Raw genomic sequence first — 13,855 nt, forward strand, 5'->3', positions numbered from 1 at the left:
ATTGCTCTACACTAGCAAGTTGACAAATCTGCCCTTCAATTCCGGAACCATTGTAAGAGTGGTTACCTCTTTGTCCATGTTTCAAAGAGTTTTGAACCCAGCCGAATTTCATACAAGATAAAACATCTCTATGAAGCCTGGATAGCTCAGTCGGTAGAGCATCAGACTTTTAATCTGAGGGTCCAGGGTTCAAGTCCCTGTTCAGGCGTGGCACTATCTTTAAGGTACATGTTCACATTATAAACACTGAAGTAGAGCTGAAATCAGACGTTACATGCTGATGGATCGTGTAGAAATGTGGGCTCTCTTGTGAACCCATTGAAGAGTTTCATTAATCCCCTGTGGCAGATGCCCATTGCTCTACACTAGCAAGTTGACAAGTCTGCCCTTCAATTCCGGAACCATTGTAGGAGTGGTTACATATTTGTCCATGTTTCCATAGAGGTTTTGAACCCAGCCTCATTTCTTACAAGATAAAACATCTCTATGAAGCCTGGATAGCTCAGTCGGTAGAGCATCAGACTTTTAATCTGAGGGTCCAGGGTTCAAGTCCCTGTTCAGGCGTGGCACTATCTTTAAGGTACGTGTTCACATTATAAACACTGAAGTAGAGCTGAAATCAGATGTTACATGCTGATGGATTGTGTAGAAATGTGGTCTCTCTTGTGAACCCATTGAAGAGTTTCATTAATCCCCTGTGGCAGATGCCCATTGCTCTACACTAGCAAGTTGACAAGTCTGCCCTTCAATTCCGGAACCATTGTAGGAGTGGTTACCTATTTGTCCATGTTTCCATAGAGGTTTTGAACCCAGCCGCATTTCTTACAAGATAAAACATCTCTATGAAGCCTGGATAGCTCAGTCGGTAGAGCATCAGACTTTTAATCTGAGGGTCCAGGGTTCAAGTCCCTGTTCAGGCGGAGCACTGTCCTTAAGGTATGTGTTCACATTATAAATACTGTAGTAGAGCTTAAAGCAGATGTTACATGCTGATGGATCGTGTAGAAATATGGGCTCTCTTGTGAACCCAGTCCTTGAAGAGTTTCATTAATCCCCTGTGGCAAATGCCCATTGCTCTACACTAGCAAGTTGACAAGTCTGACCTTCAATTCCGGAACCATTGTAAGAGTGGTTACCTCTTTGTCCATGTTTCAAAGAGTTTTGAACCCAGCCGAATTTCATACAAGATAAACCATCTCTATGAAGCCTGGATAGCTCAGTCGGTAGAGCATCAGACTTTTAATCTGAGGGTCCAGGGTTCAAGTCCCTGTTCAGGCGTGGCACTGTCTTTGAGGTACATGTTCACATTATACATACTGTAGTAGAGCTTAAAGCAGATGTTACATGCTGATGGATCGTGTAGAAATGTGGGCTCTCTTGTGAACCCAGTCCTTGAAGAGTTTCATTAATCCCCTGTGGCAGATGCCCATTGCTCTACACTAGCAAGTTGACAAGTCTGCCCTTCAATTCCGGACCCATTGTAGGTGTGGTTACCTCTTTGTCCATGTTTCAAAAGGAGTTTTGAACCCAGCCGAATTTCTTACAAGATAAAATATCTCTATGAAGCCTGGCTAGCTCAGTCGGTAGAGCATCAGACTTTTAATCTGAGGGTCCAGGGTTCAAGTCCCTGTTCAGGCGGAGCACTGTCCTTAAGGTATGTGTTCACATTATAAACACTGAAGTAGAGCTGAAATCAGACGTTACATGCTGATGGATTGTGTAGAAATGTGGTCTCTCTTGTGAACCCATTGAAGAGTTTCATTAATCCCCTGTGGCAGATGCCCATTGCTCTACACTAGCAAGTTGACAAGTCTGCCCTTCAATTCCGGAACCATTGTAGGAGTGGTTACCTATTTGTCCATGTTTCCATAGAGGTTTTGAACCCAGCCGCATTTCTTACAAGATAAAACATCTCTATGAAGCCTGGATAGCTCAGTCGGTAGAGCATCAGACTTTTAATCTGAGGGTCCAGGGTTCAAGTCCCTGTTCAGGCGGAGCACTGTCCTTAAGGTATGTGTTCACATTATAAATACTGTAGTAGAGCTTAAAGCAGATGTTACATGCTGATGGATCGTGTAGAAATATGGGCTCTCTTGTGAACCCAGTCCTTGAAGAGTTTCATTAATCCCCTGTGGCAAATGCCCATTGCTCTACACTAGCAAGTTGACAAGTCTGACCTTCAATTCCGGAACCATTGTAAGAGTGGTTACCTCTTTGTCCATGTTTCAAAGAGTTTTGAACCCAGCCGAATTTCATACAAGATAAACCATCTCTATGAAGCCTGGATAGCTCAGTCGGTAGAGCATCAGACTTTTAATCTGAGGGTCCAGGGTTCAAGTCCCTGTTCAGGCGTGGCACTGTCTTTGAGGTACATGTTCACATTATACATACTGTAGTAGAGCTTAAAGCAGATGTTACATGCTGATGGATCGTGTAGAAATGTGGGCTCTCTTGTGAACCCAGTCCTTGAAGAGTTTCATTAATCCCCTGTGGCAGATGCCCATTGCTCTACACTAGCAAGTTGACAAGTCTGCCCTTCAATTCCGGACCCATTGTAGGTGTGGTTACCTCTTTGTCCATGTTTCAAAAGGAGTTTTGAACCCAGCCGAATTTCTTACAAGATAAAATATCTCTATGAAGCCTGGCTAGCTCAGTCGGTAGAGCATCAGACTTTTAATCTGAGGGTCCAGGGTTCAAGTCCCTGTTCAGGCGGAGCACTGTCCTTAAGGTATGTGTTCACATTATAAACACTGAAGTAGAGCTGAAATCAGACGTTACATGCTGATGGATCGTGTAGAAATGTGGGCTCTCTTGTGAACCCAGTCCTTGAAGAGTTTCATTAATCCCTTGTGGCAGATGCCCATTGCTCTGCACTAGCAAGTTGACAAGTCTGCCCTTCAATTCCGGACCCATTGTAGGTGTGGTTACCTCTTTGTCCATGTTTCAAAAGAGGTTTTGAACCCAGCCGAATTTCTTACAAGATAAAACATCTCTATGAAGCCTGGATAGCTCAGTCGGTAGAGCATCAGACTTTTAATTTGAGGGTCCAGGGTTCAAGTCCCTGTTCAGGCGTGGCACTATCTTTAAGGTACGTGTTCACATTATAAACACTGAAGTAGAGCTGAAATCAGACGTTACATGCTGATGGATCGTGTAGAAATGTGGGCTCTCTTGTGAATCCATTGAAGAGTTTCATTAATCCCCTGTGGCAGATGCCCATTGCTCTACACTAGCAAGTTGACAAGTCTGCCCTTCAATTCCGGAACCATTGTAGGAGTGGTTACCTATTTGTCCATGTTTCCATAGAGGTTTTGAACCCAGCCGCATTTCTTACAAGATAAAACATCTCTATGAAGCCTGGATAGCTCAGTCGGTAGAGCATCAGACTTTTAATCTGAGGGTCCAGGGTTCAAGTCCCTGTTCAGGCGGAGCACTGTCCTTAAGGTATGTGTTCACATTATAAATACTGTAGTAGAGCTTAAAGCAGATGTTACATGCTGATGGATCGTGTAGAAATATGGGCTCTCTTGTGAACCCAGTCCTTAAAGAGTTTCATTAATCCCCTGTGGCAAATGCCCATTGCTCTACACTAGCAAGTTGACAAGTCTGCCCTTCAATTCCGGAACCATTGTAAGAGTGGTTACCTCTTTGTCCATGTTTCAAAGAGTTTTGAACCCAGCCGAATTTCATACAAGAAAAAACATCTCTATGAAGCCTGGATAGCTCAGTCGGTAGAGCATCAGACTTTTAATCTGAGGGTCCAGGGTTCAAGTCCCTGTTCAGGCGTGGCACTATGTTTAAGGTACGTGTTCACATTATAAACACTGAAGTAGAGCTGAAATCAGACGTTACATGCTGATGGATTGTGTAGAAATGTGGTCTCTCTTGTGAACCCATTGAAGAGTTTCATTAATCCCCTGTGGCAGATGCCCATTGCTCTACACTAGCAAGTTGACAAGTCTGCCCTTCAATTCCGGAACCATTGTAGGAGTGGTTACCTATTTGTCCATGTTTCCATAGAGGTTTTGAACCCGGCCGCATTTCTTACAAGATAAAACATCTCTATGAAGCCTGGATAGCTCAGTCGGTAGAGCATCAGACTTTTAATCTGAGGGTCCAGAGTTCAAGTCCCTGTTCAGGCGGAGCACTGTCCTTAAGGTATGTGTTCACATTATAAATACTGTAGTAGAGCTTAAAGCAGATGTTACATGCTGATGGATCGTGTAGAAATATGGGCTCTCTTGTGAACCCAGTCCTTGAAGAGTTTCATTAATCCCCTGTGGCAAATGCCCATTGCTCTACACTAGCAAGTTGACAAGTCTGCCCTTCAATTCTGGAACCATTGTAAGAGTGGTTACCTCTTTGTCCATGTTTCAAAGAGTTTTGAACCCAGCCGAATTTCATACAAGATAAAACATCTCTATGAAGCCTGGATAGCTCAGTCGGTAGAACATCAGACTTTTAATCTGAGGGTCCAGGGTTCAAGTCCCTGTTCAGGCGTGGCACTATCTTCAAGGTACGTGTTCACATTATAAACACTGAAGTAGAGCTGAAATCAGACGTTACATGCTGATGGATCGTGTAGAAATGTGGGCTCTCTTGTGAACCCATTGAAGAGTTTCATTAATCCCCTGTGGCAGATGCCCATTGCTCTACACTAGCAAGTTGACAAGTCTGCCCTTCAATTCCGGAACCATTGTAGGAGTGGTTACCTATTTGTCCATGTTTCCATAGAGGTTTTGAACGCAGCCGCGTTTCTTACAAGATAAAACATCTCTATGAAGCCTGGATAGCTCAGTCGGTAGAGCATCAGACTTTTAATCTGAGGGTCCAGGGTTCAAGTCCCTGTTCAGGCGGAGCACTGTCCTTAAGGTATGTGTTCACGTTATAAATACTGTAGTAGAGCTTAAAGCAGATGTTACATGCTGATGGATCGTGTAGAAATATGGGCTCTCTTGTGAACCCAGTCCTTGAAGAGTTTCATTAATCCCCTGTGGCAAATGCCCATTGCTCTACACTAGCAAGTTGACAAGTCTGCCCTTCAATTCCGGAACCATTGTAAGGGTGGTTACCTCTTTGTCCATGTTTCAAAGAGTTTTGAACCCAGCCGAATTTCATACAAGATAAAACAGCTCTATGAAGCCTGGATAGCTCAGTCGGTAGAACATCAGACTTTTAATCTGAGGGTCCAGGGTTCAAGTCCCTGTTCAGGCGTGGCACTATCTTTAAGGTACGTGTTCACATTATAAACACTGAAGTAGAGCTGAAATCAGACGTTACATGCTGATGGATTGTGTAGAAATGTGGTCTCTCTTGTGAACCCATTGAAGAGTTTCATTAATCCCCTGTGGCAGATGCCCATTGCTCTACACTAGCAAGTTGACAAGTCTGCCCTTCAATTCCGGAACCATTGTAGGAGTGGTTACCTATTTGTCCATGTTTCCATAGAGGTTTTGAACCCAGCCGCATTTCTTACAAGATAAAACATCTCTATGAAGCCTGGATAGCTCAGTCGGTAGAGCATCAGACTTTTAATCTGAGGGTCCAGGGTTCAAGTCCCTGTTCAGGCGGAGCACTGTCCTTAAGGTATGTGTTCACATTATAAATACTGTAGTAGAGCTTAAAGCAGATGTTACATGCTGATGGATCGTGTAGAAATATGGGCTCTCTTGTGAACCCAGTCCTTGAAGAGTTTCATTAATCCCCTGTGGCAAATGCCCATTGCTCTACACTAGCAAGTTGACAAGTCTGCCCTTCAATTCCGGAACCATTGTAAGAGAGATTGTAAGACTCTTTGTCCATGTTTCAAAGAGTTTTGAACCCAGCCGAATTTCAGACAAGATAAAACATCTCTATGAAGCCTGGATAGCTCAGTCGGTAGAGCATCAGACTTTTAATCTGAGGGTCCAGGGTTCAAGTCCCTGTTCAGGCGTGGCACTATCTTTAAGGTACATGTTCACATTATAAACACTGAAGTAGAGCTGAAATCAGACGTTACATGCTGATGGATCATGTAGAAATGTGGGCTCTCTTGTGAACCCATTGAAGAGTTTCATTAATCCCCTGTGGCAGATGCCCATTGCTCTACACTAGCAAGTTGACAAGTCTGCCCTTCAATTCCGGAACCATTGTAGGAGTGGTTACATATTTGTCCATGTTTCCATAGAGGTTTTGAACCCAGCCGCATTTCTTACAAGATAAAACATTTCTATGAAGCCTGGATAGCTCAGTCGGTAGAGCATCAGACTTTTAATCTGAGGGTCCAGGGTTCAAGTCCCTGTTCAGGCGTGGCACTATCTTTAAGGTACGTGTTCACATTATAAACACTGAAGTAGAGCTGAAATCAGACGTTACATGCTGATGGATTGTGTAGAAATGTGGTCTCTCTTGTGAACCCATTGAAGAGTTTCATTAATCCCCTGTGGCAGATGCCCATTGCTCTACACTAGCAAGTTGACAAGTCTGCCCTTCAATTCCGGAACCATTGTAGGAGTGGTTACCTATTTGTCCATGTTTCCATAGAGGTTTTGAACCCAGCCGCATTTCTTACAAGATAAAACATCTCTATGAAGCCTGGATAGCTCAGTCGGTAGAGCATCAGACTTTTAATCTGAGGGTCCAGGGTTCAAGTCCCTGTTCAGGTGTGGCACTATCTTTAAGGTATGTGTTCACATTATAAACACTGAAGTAGAGCTGAAATCAGACGTTAGATGCTGATGGATCGTGTAGAAATGTGGGCTCTCTTGTGAACCCAGTCCTTGAAGAGTTTCATTAATCCCTTGTGGCAGATGCCCATTGCTCTGCACTAGCAAGTTGACAAGTCTGCCCTTCGATTCCGGACCCATTGTAGGTGTGGTTACCTCTTTGTCCATGTTTCAAAAGAGGTTTTGAACCCAGCCGAATTTCTTACAAGATAAAACATCTCTATGAAGCCTGGATAGCTCAGTCGGTAGAGCATCAGACTTTTAATCTGAGGGTCCAGGGTTCAAGTCCCTGTTCAGGCGTGGCACTATCTTTAAGGTACATGTTCACATTATAAACACTGAAGTAGAGCTGAAATCAGACGTTACATGCTGATGGATCGTGTAGAAATGTGGGCTCTCTTGTGAACCCATTGAAGAGTTTCATTAATCCCCTGTGGCAGATGCCCATTGCTCTACACTAGCAAGTTGACAAGTCTGCCCTTCAATTCCGGAACCATTGTAGGAGTGGTTACATATTTGTCCATGTTTCCATAGAGGTTTTGAACCCAGCCGCATTTCTTACAAGATAAAACATTTCTATGAAGCCTGGATAGCTCAGTCGGTAGAGCATCAGACTTTTAATCTGAGGGTCCAGTGTTCAAGTCCCTGTTCAGGCGTGGCACTATCTTTAAGGTACGTGTTCACATTATAAACACTGAAGTAGAGCTGAAATCAGACGTTACATGCTGATGGATCGTGTAGAAATGTGGGCTCTCTTGTGAACCCATTGAAGAGTTTCATTAATCCCCTGTGGCAGATGCCCATTGCTCTACACTAGCAAGTTGACAAGTCTGACCTTCAATTCCGGAACCATTGTAGAAGTGGTTACCTATTTGTCCATGTTTCCATAGAGGTTTTGAACCCAGCCGCATTTCTTACAAGATAAAACATCTCTATGAAGCCTGGATAGCTCAGTCGGTAGAGCATCAGACTTTTAATCTGAGGGTCCAGGGTTCAAGTCCCTGTTCAGGCGTGGCACTATCTTTAAGGTATGTGTTCACATTATAAACACTGAAGTAGAGCTGAAATCAGACGTTAGATGCTGATGGATCGTGTAGAAATGTGGGCTCTCTTGTGAACCCAGTCCTTGAAGAGTTTCATTAATCCCTTGTGGCAGATGCCCATTGCTCTGCACTAGCAAGTTGACAAGTCTGCCCTTCGATTCCGGACCCATTGTAGGTGTGGTTACCTCTTTGTCCATGTTTCAAAAGAGGTTTTGAACCCAGCCGAATTTCTTACAAGATAAAACATCTCTATGAAGCCTGGATAGCTCAGTCGGTAGAGCATCAGACTTTTAATCTGAGGGTCCAGGGTTCAAGTCCCTGTTCAGGCGGAGCACTGTCCTTAAGGTATGTGTTCACATTATAAATACTGTAGTAGAGCTTAAAGCAGATGTTACATGCTGATGGATCGTGTAGAAATATGGGCTCTCTTGTGAACCCAGTCCTTGAAGAGTTTCATTAATCCCCTGTGGCAAATGCCCATTGCTCTACACTAGCAAGTTGACAAATCTGCCCTTCAATTCCGGAACCATTGTAAGAGTGGTTACATATTTGTCCATGTTTCAAAGAGTTTTGAACCCAGCCGAATTTCATACAAGATAAAACATCTCTATGAAGCCTGGATAGCTCAGTCGGTAGAGCATCAGACTTTTAATCTGAGGGTCCAGGGTTCAAGTCCCTGTTCAGGCGTGGCACTATCTTTAAGGTACATGTTCACATTATAAACACTGAAGTAGAGCTGAAATCAGACGTTACATGCTGATGGATCGTGTAGAAATGTGGGCTCTCTTGTGAACCCATTGAAGAGTTTCATTAATCCCCTGTGGCAGATGCCCATTGCTCTACACTAGCAAGTTGACAAGTCTGCCCTTCAATTCCGGAACCATTGTAGGAGTGGTTACATATTTGTCCATGTTTCCATAGAGGTTTTGAACCCAGCCTCATTTCTTACAAGATAAAACATCTCTATGAAGCCTGGATAGCTCAGTCGGTAGAGCATCAGACTTTTAATCTGAGGGTCCAGGGTTCAAGTCCCTGTTCAGGCGTGGCACTATCTTTAAGGTACGTGTTCACATTATAAACACTGAAGTAGAGCTGAAATCAGATGTTACATGCTGATGGATTGTGTAGAAATGTGGTCTCTCTTGTGAACCCATTGAAGAGTTTCATTAATCCCCTGTGGCAGATGCCCATTGCTCTACACTAGCAAGTTGACAAGTCTGCCCTTCAATTCCGGAACCATTGTAGGAGTGGTTACCTATTTGTCCATGTTTCCATAGAGGTTTTGAACCCAGCCGCATTTCTTACAAGATAAAACATCTCTATGAAGCCTGGATAGCTCAGTCGGTAGAGCATCAGACTTTTAATCTGAGGGTCCAGGGTTCAAGTCCCTGTTCAGGCGGAGCACTGTCCTTAAGGTATGTGTTCACATTATAAATACTGTAGTAGAGCTTAAAGCAGATGTTACATGCTGATGGATCGTGTAGAAATATGGGCTCTCTTGTGAACCCAGTCCTTGAAGAGTTTCATTAATCCCCTGTGGCAAATGCCCATTGCTCTACACTAGCAAGTTGACAAGTCTGCCCTTCAATTCCGGAACCATTGTAAGAGTGGTTACCTCTTTGTCCATGTTTCAAAGAGTTTTGAACCCAGCCGAATTTCATACAAGATAAAGCATCTCTATGAAGCCTGGATAGCTCAGTCGGTAGAGCATCAGACTTTTAATCTGAGGGTCCAGGGTTCAAGTCCCTGTTCAGGCGTGGCACTATCTTTAAGGTACATGTTCACATTATAAACACTGAAGTAGAGCTGAAATCAGACGTTACATGCTGATGGATCGTGTAGAAATGTGGGCTCTCTTGTGAACCCATTGAAGAGTTTCATTAATCCCCTGTGGCAGATGCCCATTGCTCTACACTAGCAAGTTGACAAGTCTGCCCTTCAATTCCGGAACCATTGTAGGAGTGGTTACATATTTGTCCATGTTTCCATAGAGGTTTTGAACCCAGCCGCATTTCTTACAAGATAAAACATCTCTATGAAGCCTGGATAGCTCAGTCGGTAGAGCATCAGACTTTTAAATCTGAGGGTCCAGGGTTCAAGTCCCTGTTCAGGCGTGGCACTGTCCTTAAGGTATGTGTTCACATTATAAATACTATAGTAGAGCTTAAAGCCGATGTTACATGCTGATGGATCGTGTAGAAATGTGGGCTCTCTTGTGAACCCATTGAAGAGTGTCATTAATCCCCTGTGGCAGATGCCCATTGCTCTACACTAGCAAGTTGACAAGTCTGCCCTTCAATTTTGGAACCGTTGTAGGAGTGGTCACCTGCTTGTTCATGTTTCAAAGTCTACCGATGATGATGATGTCAGGTTACTGGTACAGTACACCTTTATCATCATATGACCAAAATTCCAAGTGACCATTTTCAAAAACTTTGATCGGCACAAGACGGACTCATGTTTTCATTCATCAATAATTAAAGTCAGAGGTTCGAAGACGATCAGACACTGTCGTAGTTCCGACCATAAACAGCGATTCAGCGGCGTTATACTCATGACTCGCCACGAAACCGAAAGTAAAGAAACGCTGGTCGGCTCGACCAGCATCTCCGCCACCACTAATAATAACAAAATGACGATAGAGACAAAACGATATATTTATGTGGTATGTGACCACATGTAACCCTAACCCTATAACCAAATAGAAACTCCTCATTGTCCCTTTAAGATGTTATTGACCAACACCATCATTGTTTTCTAGGTCAAAGATCTATGCTCATAAGCATGTATTATTTTGTCATTCATTTGTTGTGATTTATGTCATTCTCAGTTATGACTCCAATATGGACGACAGCAGAGACAACAAGAAGAACCGTTTCTCCAACACTATGGCATTCATGGAGGAATATCTCAATAATGTCCTGAATGATGAATTGCCATTCCACAATGAGGAGAAAAACAAACTCACATATGAGGTTTGTCTTTGCTCCTATTCTTACCTTTCATTTTGCAACTTCCTCCAATATTACATTTTTGTATTTTCTCCTGTGATAATTTCTTCTGTTCTCTTCAGGTCGTGAGTTTGGCCAGACACTTGATCTACTTTGGTTTCTACAGTTTCTTTGAGCTGCTGAGACTCACCCGAACCCTGCTGGGCATTATTGATTGTAGACCCAATCCTGGAAATGCTGGGCTATTATTCCATGATGATGGATCAGGTAGGTAATTCTACAGTGCATGATCACTGAATCAAAAAACTGTTGAAAAACGTGCTTCAAAAGGCATTTTAAGTTTACAACCACTGTTACTGAGGCCACAAAAATAAATGATTTGCTAATTTTCCACAAAGAAAATGACAGAAAGTTTAATTGGGATGATATGAAATAATTTTGACAGAAATAAGATTCATGTCATTGCTTAATTATGTCTCAGTTGAATAATACAATATGTTGTAGGAAATTGTTAAATATTTAGTTTGAACAGTGGTGATTGTAGAGTCTATTGGCAGGTAGTCATCAGGTTCAGCTGACCAATCACCAGCCAGGCAGATATGTAAATGATGATGATGATGATGATGATGATGAGTGAATGTGTGTGCCCAACGATAACCAATCACTGATCACCACTCTTTTTGTTCTTGAACAATCAATTTTAATCTATACATTCTCATTTTGATTGTTGAGTTAACAATTGAAAATGTATTCTTGTGTTTTTTTTGGAAATTATACTTTGTCAGTGTGTTTTTGATTCTTTGATGTTTTTGAGTCAAATTACTTGAGTAAATTGGTGTAAATTGATGTGAAACTCTCAGCATTGAGCTATTATGATGTGAATGTAAAATAGCTAGTATGAAACTCCCCCAAACATGGAAAATTAAACAGCAAATGAAAAAGTTTAATAGACAAATGATGATATCTTTTCACATTCAGAAATAATTCTTGCGACAATATACACAATAAAGCAGAGATATATACATTGGCTCTATATAATATATACCATTTTCCATTTTATTTTCCATCTGAAGGGAAGAATGTGAAGCGCTCCATACATGGGATGGGTCAGATTATGTCCACCATGGTCTTGAACAGGAAGCAGTCCATATTTGGAGGCTCAGGTGCCCGGGGGGCAGGGCTGGGGGCAGGGATGGCACTTGATGGACCTAGAGGCTCAAAAGACAGTATTGACAAAATGGACCTGACAGTGATGGACACCAAGCTGAAGATACTGGAGATATTACAGGTACATTTTATAAAAAATGTTTATTCACACAGAATACTCACTCGACGGCCACTCTAATAATCACATTTGTACAATATAATGCAATCTAATAGCCTTTGCCCCCTACTTTTATAATGATCATAATGTTCAGGGTTTCTCAAGCAGTTATGATGTTTTTGCATCAAGATTATAGTAAATGATGATGTTGCACACAACTGCACTATAACTAACTACTACTGTGATTGGTATGACCTGATGCTGGCTAAACTGTTAGCTAGAGTTAGAGTTAGAGAAGGTAAATTAGCAATGATGTTGACACATTAAGTTGACACTGTAAGTTTTACTATTGGTACAGTAATCAGCATTGAAAGCTCTAACTGTCTCTCTGGCATCTTCTCTACTATTGAAGTTAGCATGCTAACTCGTTAGCCATGGCCCATCAGAACTGCACTGAGGGTGTAGGCTACTTTATCCTCTTGTACCTTTGTCAAGCAGCAGTCACCACTTCCCGCTCAAAATCCTGTCAGTTGAGTTGTTACTGTTTTATTTTATTTGTTAAACTGTCATTGAACTGGACTCTGCTCTTCATCAGTTCATCCTGAACGTGCGTCTGGACTATCGCATCTCATTCCTGCTGTCTGTCTTTAAGAAGGAGTTTGTGGATGTCTATTCCATGGCGGATGCAGATGCCACCACTAACATGGAGCAAGCAGGTGCAGATACACACAGAGTCGATGGAAACGTTTTTCTTTTTTTCCGCTGTCAGTGTAATATGGAGACACAACTGATGAAAGATTTTATGAAATTTACATTCATAATAATCTGCTGTTTGCAATACCATGTGTACAGTTACAGGTAGAGAACTGTGTAACCTTTGAAAATATATTGTGGGTGTCATCCACTTCAACACACTTCCGACAGTGTTTTGTGTTGTTAATTTTCCCCAACGCTTGCAGATGTCCCAGTCAACATGGAAACACCAGGTAGAACTTAGATAAACTCTAAAAATCTGTCAGTGTTTAATACTTAGGATCAGTTTATCCACCTTTATGAAATTTACAGTCATAATAATCTGCTGTTTGCAATACCATGTGTACAGTAGAGGTAGAGAACTGTGGGTGTCATCCACTTCAACACACTTCCGACAGTGTTTTGTGTTGTTAATTTCCCCCAACGCTTGCAGATGTCCCAGTCAACATGGAAACACCAGGTAGAACTTAGATCAACTCTAAAATCTGTCAGTGTTTATACTTAGGATCAGTTTTTTTTTTAATTATTTATTTATTCAATTTTGGTTCAGAGAATTCACCTTACAAATCAACAATACATAAGTGGGGTTTTTCCCCCCTCCCATCCCACCCGATGTCTCCCCCACAAACAAAACTACCAAACAAATTTACAAAACAAACAAACAAAATAAATAAATAAATAAAAAAGAAAAGCAAATAAAAAACAAAAAAGAAAATAATAATAGCAATCATAATAATAACAATGTATATATTGTAAAAAAAAAAAAAAATTGAAGAAAAGAATTATAAATCTTTTATCCAGATCACATTATCAGCATGAGCACATACATAAAGCAGTTAGAAAAATACGTATCTTAGTCTAATGATGTACAATTCATATTCTCAAAATGCGATATAAGAGGTTGCCAGTGTTCATAGAATTTATCGGTGGATCCCCGAAGTGTAAATTTTACCTTCTCTAGCTTCAAAAATGTCATCAGGTCTTTAAGCCAGGAATCTTTTGAAGGTGGTAAAGGGTCTTTCCACTGTAAAAGAATTCGACGGCGAGCTATCAAAGATGAAAAAGAGATTACATTTTTCTTTATTGGGTTCAATTTAATCCTAATTCCTGGAGTGCCAAAAATGGCTATCTCTGGTGATG

At 41.8% G+C, this 13,855-nt stretch overlaps 1 protein-coding gene across 1 annotated transcript in view; it reads left to right on the forward strand.

The window, feature by feature from the left end:
• Positions 1-13,855, forward strand: part of itpr3 (inositol 1,4,5-trisphosphate receptor, type 3) — a gene marked incomplete at its 5' end in the record, with an annotated part of 188,451 nt that overhangs the window by 119,243 nt on the left and 55,353 nt on the right. The window contains 4 exons of the mRNA XM_083975602.1: positions 10,578-10,722; positions 10,821-10,965; positions 11,772-11,986; positions 12,558-12,678. Coding sequence (XP_083831728.1) covers positions 10,578-10,722; positions 10,821-10,965; positions 11,772-11,986; positions 12,558-12,678 — 626 coding nt within the window. The remainder of the gene's footprint in view (positions 1-10,577; positions 10,723-10,820; positions 10,966-11,771; positions 11,987-12,557; positions 12,679-13,855) is intronic.

This window comes from Trachurus trachurus, assembly GCF_905171665.1.
Source record: "Trachurus trachurus genome assembly, chromosome: 7".
NCBI classification, from domain to species: domain Eukaryota; kingdom Metazoa; phylum Chordata; class Actinopteri; order Carangiformes; family Carangidae; genus Trachurus; species Trachurus trachurus.